This window comes from Pantherophis guttatus, chromosome 2 (assembly GCF_059756535.1).
Source record: "Pantherophis guttatus breed Tessera chromosome 2, ASM5975653v1, whole genome shotgun sequence".
Classification (NCBI taxonomy): Eukaryota; Metazoa; Chordata; class Lepidosauria; order Squamata; family Colubridae; genus Pantherophis; species Pantherophis guttatus.
The window spans coordinates 72070132-72083912 of NC_142064.1; the positions used below are offsets into that span (position 1 = coordinate 72070132).

Genomic DNA, 13781 nt, shown 5'->3' on the forward strand with positions numbered 1-13781 from the left:
TTTTTATCCCACCTATCTCAAGATCCTGAATACTGTGTAGTGCCGTATGTGACAAGCAAGCCTAACACAGTGGCATATCTCTGAATTAGAATTAGAGAAGATCTCTACACCATATTACTGTTTTTAAATCTCTTTATGATTAATATTTTTAAATAGTGTTTTGAAGTAAACACAGCTTGACTTTGAAAAGTTAGTGAAATACGGACCACTACATCATATTTATAATCAAATAAATATGAATAATCAAATCTTCACCTTTATCTTTTTCAGGAGGATAAAAACCTCATACATGGGAATGTATGTGCAAAAAATATCTTGCTTATCAGAGAGGAAGATAGGAAGTCTGGGAACCTTCCTTTTATCAAACTTAGTGATCCTGGTATCAGCATTACAGTTTTGCCAAAAGACAGTAAGTCTCTGACTCACCAATTTGAACATACTATGAAAATGTCTTTCTTTCTCCAATTTCACTAACTATTTTATTCCAGGGAATTCCTGTTTTCCTTTGTATTTTCAAGATGAACTTTCTACAATTGTGGGACATATTTTAATCCTCATACTGCTAACAAATTATGCTGTTTAAAATTGCTTGCATTTATAAATATGTCTTTCTTATGAGATGATATTGCATACCGCAATACGATGCTGAAAAAAGTATAAAAATATCATAGAGTATAAGCTCAAAATATTTATTTGCAGTATATTGTAATTACTTTCTGTCAGAATGCTCATAATCTGTTGGTACAAATCTGGCAGAATTACACAGCTGTTCTTGCTTTGTAACTAATAGTGCCTAATATATAGAAGCAAGTATATTTTATAGCAAAGAATTCGGTGCATAAACTTAACATATATACAACAATCATGTCATTCTTACCCAAAGGCATTGGCTTTCTTAACAAAGTTAATTATCTATTTTATTTTGCTTTGTTATTTTTTTTTCTTCCTTTCAGTCCTGTCTAATTCTCATAGATCACCTGGACAAGTCCTTGCAGTTTTATTGGCAAAGCTTTTCAGAAGTGGTTTGCCATTGTCTCCTTGCTAGGGCTGAGAGAAAGTGACTGGCTCAAGCTCACCCAGACAGCTTCATGTCCAAGGCGGGACTAGAACTCACTACTAACTTTTATTAACTTCCCTTCAAGAGCTTATAAAACTGGAAAGCAATTAAAACATTCCAGGAATCTTTAGTCTAAAATAATTCCTACCCAGTAAAAGTTCACTCTTTTTTTTCCCCCCATGGTCAGTTCTTCTGGAGAGGATTCCATGGGTGGCCCCAGAATGCATTGAAAGTCCCAAGCAGTTGAGCCAGGCGGCAGACAAGTGGAGTTTTGGGACAACTCTGTGGGAAATCTGCAGTGGAGGAGACAAACCTCTCAATGCACTGGATTCTCAAAGGGTAAGACTCATTGAGCAATTTCCGTCCCTCTACACTGAAACTTTCTAGATGCTAAGGCACACCAGTTGCTCTCACATTTGAGTGCAGTTTCTTCCTGCGGCTCCCTCTTACATTAATGTCTAGACCAGGGGTCTCCAACCTTGGCAACTTTAAGACTTGCAGACTTCAACTCCCAGAGTTCCTCAGCCAGCAAAGCTGAGGAACTCTGGGGGTTGAAGTCCGCAAGTCTTAAAGTTGCCAAGGTTGGAGACTCCTGATCTAGAAAATAGTTTTTGACATACTGGCAGGCATGATTTCCATGCCTGCCTTTCTGGTCTATCAAACAGAACCTATAGTCCCATAGGATTTTGCTGAAAAGGCTGGTTCCCTCAGGTTCCTCTTTGTAACTTTTTTTTGTTGAACTTACAAATACTTCCCCATTTTAGAGAGGAGGGTTGGATTCAGTGGTGTGTTGCCCCCGGTTCGGACCGATATTAAAACCGGTGGGAAGCCCCGTCCACTGCCCTGGATGTCGTCATTGGTGATCTGTGCATGCACAAAAGCTTCTGCGCATGTGCGCAAGTCCGTTGTGAACCGCTAGGAAAGATAAGTAGAACCCACCCCTGGTTGGATTTCATTAAGTAAGAGAAGTACTAAGGACTTCGTCATGCTTTGTGTTAAGTAAGCCTCCTTGGGTTAAACTCTGTTACTTGCACCTTTAGTGTTTTCTTGGTAACAGTATGGAAGCGGTTTGCTTTTCATCTGACCTTTTCTTAAATTTCAGTCCAACCTTCAGTCCGTGGATTTCCTGTGGCTCTCCATTTGTAACAGTAACAGAGTCAAAAGGGACCTTGGAGGTCATCTAGTCCAACCCCCTGCTCACGCAGGAGTCCTGTGCTAGGATTTGAACTGCCGATCTTTCTGATCAATGAGCTCAGTGTCTTAGCCACTGAGCCACCCACTCAGGCTTTCATTTTCATTTTCCATTCAAGTACTAATTAAGTTGAATTTGTCTTAGTTTTTTGCTATCACTTAAGTTTTAAAATAATATTATTAAGAAAATTCAGTGTGACTTATTAAATAATTTTAAGGTGATTTTCTGTTCAGAAGAAGAAAAAGAGGTGCTCCTAGATCTTGTCTGGAATTTCAAAAGGCTTAAGCAGTTCATTTATGATATCACTGATTCAGGGAAAACATCCCAACTCTGCTAATAAATGCTCTATGAAGCATCTTTTAATTGGTTAATTTATGATGATTCACCCATTATTCAGATTTGGTTTTATTGATTTATTTGAAATGATTGGCTTTTTGGGAGAAAAAAGGATTTGGGGGAAATGTTTAACAGAACACTGGGAGTAAATGCTTCTGTTTTACAATCTTGTTGAAAGAAGTTTAAATAGGCATAATTAGTATGAAATTAGCAACAACAAAATCCTACACTCGTTTTCAATTGAGCTTTGAGTGTAAGTTCCAGAATACAACTTTTGTGTTGTGCTTATTGCATGCTAAGAAACGTAAACAATTGTCTCTCTTGCTGTAGAAAGCATTTTAAAATTAATCTAAAATCATATTAATAATCCATATAATGTCTCAATGTCTAGAAGCTACAATTTTATGAAGACAGGCATCAGCTTCCTGCTCCCAATTGGACAGAACTGGCAAATCTGATAAACAATTGTATGGAATATGAAGCAGATTTCCGCCCCTCTTTCAGAGCAGTTATACGAGATCTGAACAGCTTATTTACGCCAGGTAGGTAAAATGGAGGAAAGAATTCTCCGTTTTCTTGGATTCCCTTGGAATTTCATCCAGTCTCTGGAACTTGAATATTGTAACTGGATTTAGTGTTTGTTGTATTATAGCAAGGTAATATCTGTAAAATCTGTATTACCTATTTAAATAATTGAGGATTTTTTTCCTTTTTCAAGATTACGAATTATTGACAGAAAATGATATGTTACCAAATATGAGAATTGGTGCTCTTGGATTTTCTGAAGCTTTTGAAGGCCGGGACCCAACTTACTTTGAAGAGAGACACCTCAAATTCTTGCAGCAACTTGGCAAGGTAAGAAGCTGGGATAGCTTATTGCAGTGATATGCCATTTTTTTTCAGACTTATGCACTACTGTATGAATTGGAACATGTTAGGGGTCCATAAATCAGTATAATTCATATTGCATATGTATTTTCATGAATTTGGGGGCGCAATGGCTCAGCAGTTAAAGACACAGAGCTGGAAAACTGACAGCCCGTGTTCAAGACTCAGGTTGTCGAGACTTCGTTGGGAGGGTAACAATCTTCCATGCACTTCAGCCTATAGTCATGCTGCCACATGAACACAGAAATGTCTTCAGACATTTCTCCACTAAGAAATAGAGATGAGCACTGCCCCTGGCTAGAGTAGGAGACACCTGGACAGGAGAAACTTTTTCTTTTCATGAATAGAATTTTTTTAATGAATAGATTTCTATGTCACTGGTATTTTATGGCCTCCAGGCCACATTCAGTCCTTTGGCTGTCCTTGTCCATGGATTGCTTTTATTTTGAAGGTAGCTGCTATTTTTTTTCCAATTTATGTATGTGCATGCATGCATGCCTGCGTACGCACCTCCACACCACAGCCCTATTGGTTCAGCCCTCCACAAGAGTCTCAGTTTTTCCCTTGAGAAAATAATTGCCTATCCCTGGGAGTGTAATTATCTTGGCCATAACCTATTATTTTCTTCTTTGGTTTATATAATTTGGTTTTCCTTCATTTGAATACCCTGTGAATTAATGCAAACTGGGACAGCTGTTTGTATTGAATTGCTGGTAGATCCAGTTATTAGGCAGAATATTGCACAGCACATCATATATCGGCCTCAATCCTTGCATTAGGCTGAAAGAACAATTTGTAGTACAGGTATTACTCAACCTTTGACCATAATTGAGCCCAGAATTATGGCTGTAAGTTGTGATGGTTGTCGGACACCATGTGAGCATTCCTGATTTTATGACCTTTTTTGCAATGGTTGTTACGCAAACACCACAGTCATTAAGTGAATCCGTTGCTCTGTGTGACACTGCAAATGGCCATAAATGAGAGCCGGTTGCCAAATGCCCAAAATGCAACCACATGAACATGGGAGAGTGTGCATCTGTTGGCATTCGTGAACTAGGTCATAAGTAGCCTTAGGTCTGTTGTAATAGTCACTAAGTGAGGACTACCTACTTTTCTGGCTGTTCTCTCCATTTTTCAAAACGCTTCGATTTCTTTATTTTGCAGGGTAATTTTGGAAGTGTGGAAATGTGTCGATACGATCCACTGCAGGATAATACAGGGGAGGTAGTAGCTGTGAAGAAACTGCAGCACAGCACAGAAGAATACCTGCGAGATTTCGAAAGAGAAATCGAAATTCTCAAATCTCTGCAACATGACAACATTGTCAAGTACAAAGGAGTGTGCTATAGTGCAGGTACCCTGCACGTTTAATCACATTATTCATTACATACTTAAGGAAAATGCTGGTGACCTGGAATAATATTTGCCGTTAATGTATAGAAGCATTTTAATGAACTACTACTTTCTTTGTTGTGTTTTAATATTTCTGGTTAGTTTCTGCTGCACATAAAATTTGAAAGCTTGTTTTTTCCATGATGAGGAGCTTTTGTTAGTTTTTATTTTTGTTGTTGCTGTTGCATGAAATAGACTTATGTTTAGCGGTGGCTTTTAAATGATTGCAAAATTATTTCTTTGTAACTTCTAAAGATTATCTCTTGTACATATTCATATTTGCTTGGAAGAGTTTACAATCAGACCTAAAACCTGTTTTGCTTTACTTTTAAATCTGCTGATTGATGCTAGAAGCAAAGTAATGGTATTTCAAAACCAAGCTAGATAATACTGGCCTCTCTTTCATGTCTTAATCACAAATCTATCTAATAGTCGCAAAAGCTACTACGTATCAAACGGGTGAGCTTGAGCCCATCCACATGTTACTGGAAAACACTATTGTTGGTATTAGTCAGGCTGTCTGAGGCTATTAGGAGTTATAGTTCAGCAGTGTGTAGGTGTTTATATTCACTGCCTGAGAAAGGTGTAATTTCATTTCAGATACTTGTTTCATTGAGGGCATGTGTGATGCTCACAATGCAATTGTTTTCTTGTTCATTGGCCAGGGAACAGCAGAAGTTCTAGCTTTTATTTTCTCAGATTTGTGTCCTGTTGTCAGTTCAGGATAAAAAGTTATATTCCTTCCCTCCATTCCTTCCTTCCTCCCTCCCTCCCTCTTGTGTCCATCCAACTCCCGATGATTTTGGGCAGCTCACAAGTAAAAACATTTTTTAAAAGATACAATTGGTAATAGAAATAAGGAATAAAAGATAGCAAGATGATAGGAACTGACTGGATTGAAAAAAAGAATGCAGAGGGAATTCACTTAGAGCCTTTAAAACACCAGCCCAATGGGGGTCATTTGATGCTTGGGGGAATCTCATTCTAGAGGGTAGCCACAGCTACAGAGAAGGAACGCTTCCTGAGTCCCTATTGATTACATTATTTAATTGAAGAAACTGGAGCACGCCAACTCTGCTGGATTGCATTGTCAGGGCAAATACTCTGGAAGACAGGTAGTCCCTCAAGAACCCAGGCCCATGCCATGTAGAACTATATAGGTAACAATCAGCACCTTGAATTGAATCTGGAATCAAACTGGCAACCTGTGCAGGTCACAAAGCAGAGGTGTTAAATGGGCATACTGAGGCATGCCCATCACTGCCCATGCTGCTGCATTTTGCACTAGTTGAAACTTGTAGGTGGTCTTCAAGGATGCCTCACATAGGATACATTGCAGTAGACCAGCAGTGAAGTGATCAGGGCATGAGTGACTGTCTGATCCAAGAAAGGACACAACTGGCCCAGCAGATGAAATTCCAAACGCCTTCCTGGCCACAGTTTAGTGGTGAAATCCAAATTTTTTTACTACCAGTTCTGTGGTTGTTGCTTGGTGGGCGTGGCAGGGGAAGGATACTGCAGAATCCCCATTGCCTCCCCACTCCTGGGGGAAGGATATTGCAAAATCTCCATTCCCACCCCACTCTGGGGCCAGCCAGAGGTGGTATTTGCCAGTTCTCTGAACTTCTCAAAATTTCCGCTACCGGTTCTCCAGAATCTGCCAGAACCTGCTGGATTTCCCCCCTGCCACAGTTGCTATTTACACAACAAGCAAGAGCTGTGAGTCCAGAAAGACTCTTCAAGTTACCTAACGCTCTTGAACATACAAGTGCAAGATCAAATATAGAATATCATGAGATCTGGATGACCCAAACACCCCCTGCCACTTGGTCTTAATAGCATCTTGTTATTGTTATCAATAGCAATCTAGACAGACTCTCTTGGCTGGCTCAGAGTTGAAAGATGTATTTGGAATGATAAGCACACAGATAATATAATGCCTTTAGTTATGGAAACCAGGGTTCAATTAATTGCTGTTTTCTGTTTTATTGGCATAGAGTAGTTGTATAGAGTTAGAGTTTTAAACGCAATGTTCTGAAGCTTTAATATATATTAAGGATCATTCAGCATTGGTGTTTTGGATTACAACAAGCATCTATCTGAAGGGAGAAAATTATTGCGATTCTTCCCTTCTCTTTTTAGAAAGGTATTTGCTAGCCATAATGTCAGAAGTAGCTTTATGCAGGAGAATTTCAGTACTATATACGAAGAAATCACTTTAAACTATAGTTCTAAATATTTATGTTTGTTTGAAAAGGTCGGAGAAATCTGAAGTTGATAATGGAATATTTACCCTATGGCAGTTTACGGGATTATCTCCAGAAACACAAGGACAGGTTGGATCATAAGAAACTCCTACAGTATGCTTCTCAGATATGTAAGGTAATAATTAATCCTACTAAACCTACTATGGGATTAAACTGAATTACAGTCTTCATTGTCCCAGAGGTGCTTTTTCTAGAGGCAACTGGACTTTTCGCTTTTTCTTCGAAGACGTTTTGCTTCTCATCCAAGAAGCTTCTTCAGAGCTAAAGAAGCCTGGTAAGGCTCCTGGTACGGATGGATTAACAGCTGTGTACTATAAATATTTACAATTGGAGATGGTTTTACCTCTTAAAGAATTATTCAATAGAATTCAGCTGGGTGAAGGGGTACCACCTTCATGGAAAACAGCCTTTATTTCGTTAATTCCAAAAGAAGATCAAGATTTGACACAACCCAAAAATTATAGACCTATATCTTTATTGAATACAGATTATAAAATATTTGCTAAGATATTGGCAAATAGGTTAATGCTAGTAATGCAGAAGACGATTCATGCTGACCAAACGGGTTTTATACAAGGTAGACAAATGAAAAATAATGTAAGACAAATTGTTGACGTATTGGAACATTTGGAAAGGAATAACCAAATCCCTGCGGTGCTTATATTTCTGGATGCGGAAAAAGCTTTTGATCGATTAGATTGGCAATTTTTATTGAGAGTGGTTAATAGGATGCAATTTGGGAATTGCTTTATGCAGTCCATAAAAGCAATATATCAGGAACAGACAGCTCAGATAATTATTAATGGCAGTTTGACAGAAACTTTTAAAATTGAAAAAGGCACGAGGCAGGGATGTCCCTTATCGCCATTATTATTTATAATAATAATGTATAGTCATGGATTGTACAGTTATAGAGACCAAATTGATTTTGAATTTAATAACTGCAGCAAGACTGTTGGTGGCACAATATTGGAAGAAGCAAGATTTACCTACAATCCAAGAGTGGACAATGAAAGTTACAAACCTAGCGGAAATGGCAAAAATCTCGGCGTACTTGAAGGATCATTCAAATGAAAGATATTTAAGAGACTGGAGAAGATGGATAGATTATATTCAAAATAAATATCGGAATAAGAAATTGCAGATAGGTTATGAATGATTATATAGATATTTAGTGTGTCTTTAAGTAATAAAGCTAGGCGGGTAATTAGGGAATTGAAGAAACAAGAGATGTGGAATGTCATAATTGTTTAGACTAGGATTGATTATGATTGTTGAAGTTTATACCCTGTAATTTGTTCTGGGAAGGGGAGGGGGGGAGGGGGGAGGTGGAGGTAGGGAAGGGGGGGGGGAAATATGTAAACTTTTTGTAAAACTTTTCAATAAAAAAAAAGAAGAAGAAAAAAGCACCTTTGGGACAACCATGATCTGGATGATTGAGAATCTCCATATACAGTCTTCATTGTTTTCCATAAATTCTAGTCATGAAATATTCTTGTGGGAAATGTTCTTTTTTCTCATCAGTGACACAAAATCAATCCATTCCCTTTCTATAATCAATCTTTTTTTCATAACACAGTCGTGACTCTTCTTGCTTATTTTTTTAAATTTTCTTTACATCTTGTTTCTTGACACACACTAGTTTCTAATAGTGAAAAGCAATTGAATGCACTAGTTTCCTCTTCATTTGACTGATCGTGGGGGGGAGGGAAGGCATTTCTGTAGCTGCCAGAGAATGTTCTATAATGTAATAATAGTGAATAATAATAGTGAAAGCTGTTTGTAATCTGATTATAGGTATAGAGTGGGATTGTTCTAGGCATCAACCGATTTTTTTTCTGCCCTTGATAGTGATACTTTTACTTCATTTGTTCCTGAAGTAGCTTTTTAATGCAGGTGGTCCTTGATTTATGACCACAATTGTGCCCATATAATTTCCATTGTTAAGCAAGTTGTTAAGTGAGCTAGCCCCATTTTATGACTTTGCCACAGTTATTTAGTGAATCACTGCAGTTGTTAAGTCAATCATGCAATCATTAAGCAAATCTAGCTTGCTTCCTTGACTTTGCTTTTCAGAAGCCAGCTGGGGAAGACACAAATTGTGATCACATGACCCCAAGACAGTGCAACTTTCAGTATATGCCAGTTGCCAAGTGCCCTAATTTGGCTCATAGGACCATAAGGATGCCTTCTAATGGTTAGAAGTGCGGAAAAATAGTCATAAATCACTAACAGTCACTAACAGAATGGTTGTAAGTCATTTACTTTGATTGGGAGCCAACCACAGTTGGTTGAAAGATGGGCAGCTATATCTTACACAAATACACACAAACACAGAGGTGTTTTTTCCAGAAACCATAAAGCCCATACTCATTTCATTTTAGCAGTGTTGCAGTCACAAATTACATACAGGATCCAAACTTTTACTTGGATTGTTTCCACTGAAAGATATCCTGGAACAGAAATAATTCTTTCTGTTCTTATCTGAATCACATAAATAATGCATACCAATATTTAATATCAGCTTCCTAATTGGCTAAATACAGTCATACAAACTAAAAGAAAGAAAGACAAGTTTGGGTTAGAGATCCCCTAAGTCTCATTCTGCCATGGAAGGTGAAGAATAGTAAAAGTCAGTTGTAATGTATGTATGTCAAGGCATGATGAAACCATTTTAAGAATAAACAGTTTATCATTTCATTCATCTGGCCTAAGAAGATGAACATCTAGTGGTAATTAACAGGAAATGATGAGTTATAATCGGTGACATCTAGTGGTAATTAACGGTGACATCTAGTGGTAACTAGACATCTAGTGGTAATTAACAGAAAATGATGAGTTATAATCGGTTTCAGGAAACTTCCTGTTCAACATGTCTTGTAAAAAAAATTTTTTTTCCCTCCTGAGAATGCAAGATGATTTTTGATGCTTTATAATGCCTTGGTTCTTGGTCAGCTTAACATGGGATGTTATTGCAAAAAAATATGCAATGTTCAGAAAAAGTTATAGGACTCATTAAAGTCTTCCACCAAGACTTTGGTACTCACTAAACCAATTAATTTTGATTTCATCTATATATAGGGCATGGAGTATCTGGGTTCAAAAAGATATGTACATAGAGATCTGGCAACACGAAATATCTTGGTGGAGAATGAAAACAGAGTGAAAATTGGAGACTTTGGCTTGACAAAAGTTTTGCCACAGGATAAGGAATATTACAAAGTAAAGGAACCAGGAGAGAGTCCTATATTTTGGTATGTTTCCGATTGGTGATAGAGTCTAAACTAGAAGGATACAATAGATTATTTCATAAGACTTCTGGCTTTTAACTACCATGAATTTCTCAATTAAAAAGTCACTTAACCTGGTTAGGCTCAAAGTAATATTTGCATTTGCAAATTTCTGGGTCCTCTCATTTTATCCTGCAGGTTTGTTTGTTTGTTTGTTTGTTTAATTAATTAATTAACTAATTATTTAATTTATATGCCAGGTATGCTCTGGAATCCTTGACAGACAACAGGTTTTCTGTGGCCTCAGATATGTGGAGCTTCGGTGTGGTTTTGTATGAACTCTTCACTTATATAGACAAGAATAAAAGCCCTCCAGCAGTAAGTAATGTGTATATATGCCTACATTTTTATATGTGGAAGTATAATGTTGTGGTTATCTTCTTGGCTTAAAAGATTAGTTTCTTGGCAGCATGCTCTATTGCCTTATATGTTTCTGCCACACCACCAAAAGTAGCTTGAATCAAATATAGTAATAACAGGAGACTCACTGAAGGATCATACCTGAAGCATATAATGCAAAAATATTATTTATTTGTTTGACACACTTTTTCTCAGTTCTTCGGTTGAAAAAAATCTCTAAAACAGCTTGCCGGAAATATGTTTCAGCTTGTGTTCCAAAGACAAATGCAAGGAAAAAAAAAAGAATATATAAGAGAGAGAAAAAAGGCAAGGATTGTAAAACACAAACTCTTAAAATTACTACATGTATAAAATTACCAGATTGAATGGAAAAAATTCAAAGTGTGGGAAGAACCAAATGGAGTTTATTTCTAAGTGTAACCAGTGCAATGATCCTGCTTCTAGCGACTTGTAGATGCAATTATAGGGAGTCCTCAACTTACAACCATTTGTTTGGCAACCGTTCAAAGTTACAATGTCACTGAAAAAAGTGACATGTGGCCAGTCCTCACACTTAAAACTGTTGCAGCATCTCCATAGTCATGTGATCCAGACAGGGATGAAATGCTACCGGTTCGGGGTTGTTCGCCCGAACCAGTAATGAAAATGCTACAGGTTCGCCCAAACTGGTAGTAAAAAAATGCTTTAAAAAGGAAAAAAAATAAAAATATAAAATTCCAACAATCACGCAGCACAGCTGATCATCTGAACTTTTAAAAAACTTTTTAAAAGCATTTTTTAACTACCGGTTTGGGCAAATAGGTAGTAAAAAAATGCTAAAAAAAAAAGTTGATAATCAGCTGTGCTGCATGATGGTCAGAACTTTTTTTTTTTTACATTTTAAAGCATTTTTTTACTATCTATTGCCCAAACCGGTATTTTTGTGTAAAGTGTGATCGTTTGTTTTTGAGCTCTCTGTGACTCTGTGAGATTCCTGCTTATTGCAGGGCCATTTTGTGTGAAGTCTAGCTGCTTTTGCATTGTGTGTGTGTCAGTTGTGTAGCTTTTGTGTTATTTTTGTGTAAAGTGTGATAGTTGTTCTTCCCAGTCACATGACCACCAAGCCACGCCCACCAAGCCACGCTCAAAGAACCGGTAGGGGAAATTTTTGAATTTCACCACTGATGTGATCAAAATTTGGGCACTTGGCAACCAATATGTATTTATAATGGTTACAGCATCCTTGGGTGATGTGATTGCAACTTTCACCATCCCAGTTTATTGTTGCTTCGTCTGTGTTTATTATTTGCCCTGATAATCCAAATTTGATTGTTTTAAAAAAAAAGAAAAGAAAAATAATCCTTATCATTATTGTTCAGTTCAATCCAATTCATTTTTGGATTTTTATTTCAGGAGTTCATGCGCATGATTGGAAATGATAAGCAAAACCAGATGATTGTGTTCCATTTGATAGAGCTTTTGAAGAATAATGGGAGGCTGCCAAGACCCGATGGATGCCCTGATGAGGTATTGGGTTATAACTTGCATGTAATGAGAATGTCTGAATCATTTCTGCAGTTAGTAGAGATGGTGTCATCAGAGAAAAATGGCTTGTATTTACTGTCATAAGACTACAGGTAGTCCTCAGGTTACAACAGCAATTGTGACTGGGCTTTCCATTATTAAATGATGCAGTCATGAAGCACATTGTCACATGACCACCAAGCCACGCTGACCCAGGCACATGACCACCAAGCCATGACCACCAAGCCACGCCCACAGAATTGGTAGGGAAAATCCAGGCGATCTTGTTATTTGTTAAGCTAGAACTGCATAGGTCATTAGGTAAGGGACCTCACATGACTGCAATATGGCAAGAGGTAGGAATCGAGAAACATTTCCTAACACCACTGAAACCACATCCCAGCAAAGCAGACCAGTGGGCAGTGGTGTGGGTGGGCACTACAGAGTCTAAGATCCTCCTGCCACCCAGAGTCTCTCTGGGAGAAAAAGCAGTGGGAGCCAGCTTGCAAACTCCTGCCAGTCTCCCCATTGACTTTGCTTATGAGAAGCCAACTGGGGAGGGTTGCAAATGATGATCGTGTGATTGCGGGAAGCTTCAACAATTATAATTGTGAGCCAGTTGCCAAGCAACCTGAATCGCAATCACATGACGATAGGGATGCTGCAACAACAGCTTCAAGGAATAGTCAAAGGTCCTCCTTTTTCAGTGCTGTTGTAACTTCAAACAGCCACTGAATGAGTGGTTGCTAAGCAAAGATTACCTGATATTTTGTGATCAGCATCTACCTCTCAATAGACGTGTTACAAAATCAAAAGTAATTTAATTTCTAATTAGCCGTTTCAATTAGAAACAAAGCAGCAGCCTAAAAATGTTTTTTTTTTTTTAATTTGATTTATATGCTGCCATTCTCCGGAGACTCAGGGCAGTTTACAGTGGATTAAGCAATAGCCTTCATACTTTTGTATATTTTATACAAAGTCAGCTTATTGCCCCCACAAACTGGGTCCTCAATTTACCTACCTTAGAAAGGATGGAAGGCTGAGTCAACCTTGAGCCTGGTAAGACTTTAATTGCAGACAGCTGGTGTTAAATTACAGTGCTTAGTCTGCAGAGCTATCCAGGCTCCTTAAAAATGTAATAATTGTTGGTGAAATCAATGATCCCCTTTAGAATTGAGGCTGTTTTCAGTTTCCTGACTGTTAGAGGTCCTCCTATATTTTGTTTAAAATCTACTACCACCAACTACATTGAACAAGAGTCATCCTGAAAATGAATTCAGTGGATTTTGAAATCAATGGACATTTATTATGGTCATAAATGTTTTCTTATTGTACCATAATAACAAAGCAGGCAAATAATGTTTTTTTGTAATTGACTTTAATAAGATTGTTTTCACTTCACAATGTAAAATATCATAAAAGTATTCTCAAATGAGAAGATATAAATTCCTTTTGCAAGTAGGAAATGATCTTAAGTGTATAACACAGCATCC

At 37.7% G+C, this 13781-nt stretch overlaps 1 protein-coding gene across 1 annotated transcript in view; it reads left to right on the forward strand.

The window, feature by feature from the left end:
• JAK2 (Janus kinase 2) overlaps positions 1-13781 on the forward strand; it is a 92232-nt gene that overhangs the window by 72852 nt on the left and 5599 nt on the right. Inside the window, exons 15-23 of the mRNA XM_034410346.3 lie at positions 271-409; positions 1245-1396; positions 2977-3127; positions 3304-3440; positions 4641-4830; positions 7126-7250; positions 10217-10389; positions 10626-10743; positions 12178-12291. Of these exons, the coding sequence (XP_034266237.1) occupies positions 271-409; positions 1245-1396; positions 2977-3127; positions 3304-3440; positions 4641-4830; positions 7126-7250; positions 10217-10389; positions 10626-10743; positions 12178-12291 (1299 nt within the window). The remainder of the gene's footprint in view (positions 1-270; positions 410-1244; positions 1397-2976; positions 3128-3303; positions 3441-4640; positions 4831-7125; positions 7251-10216; positions 10390-10625; positions 10744-12177; positions 12292-13781) is intronic.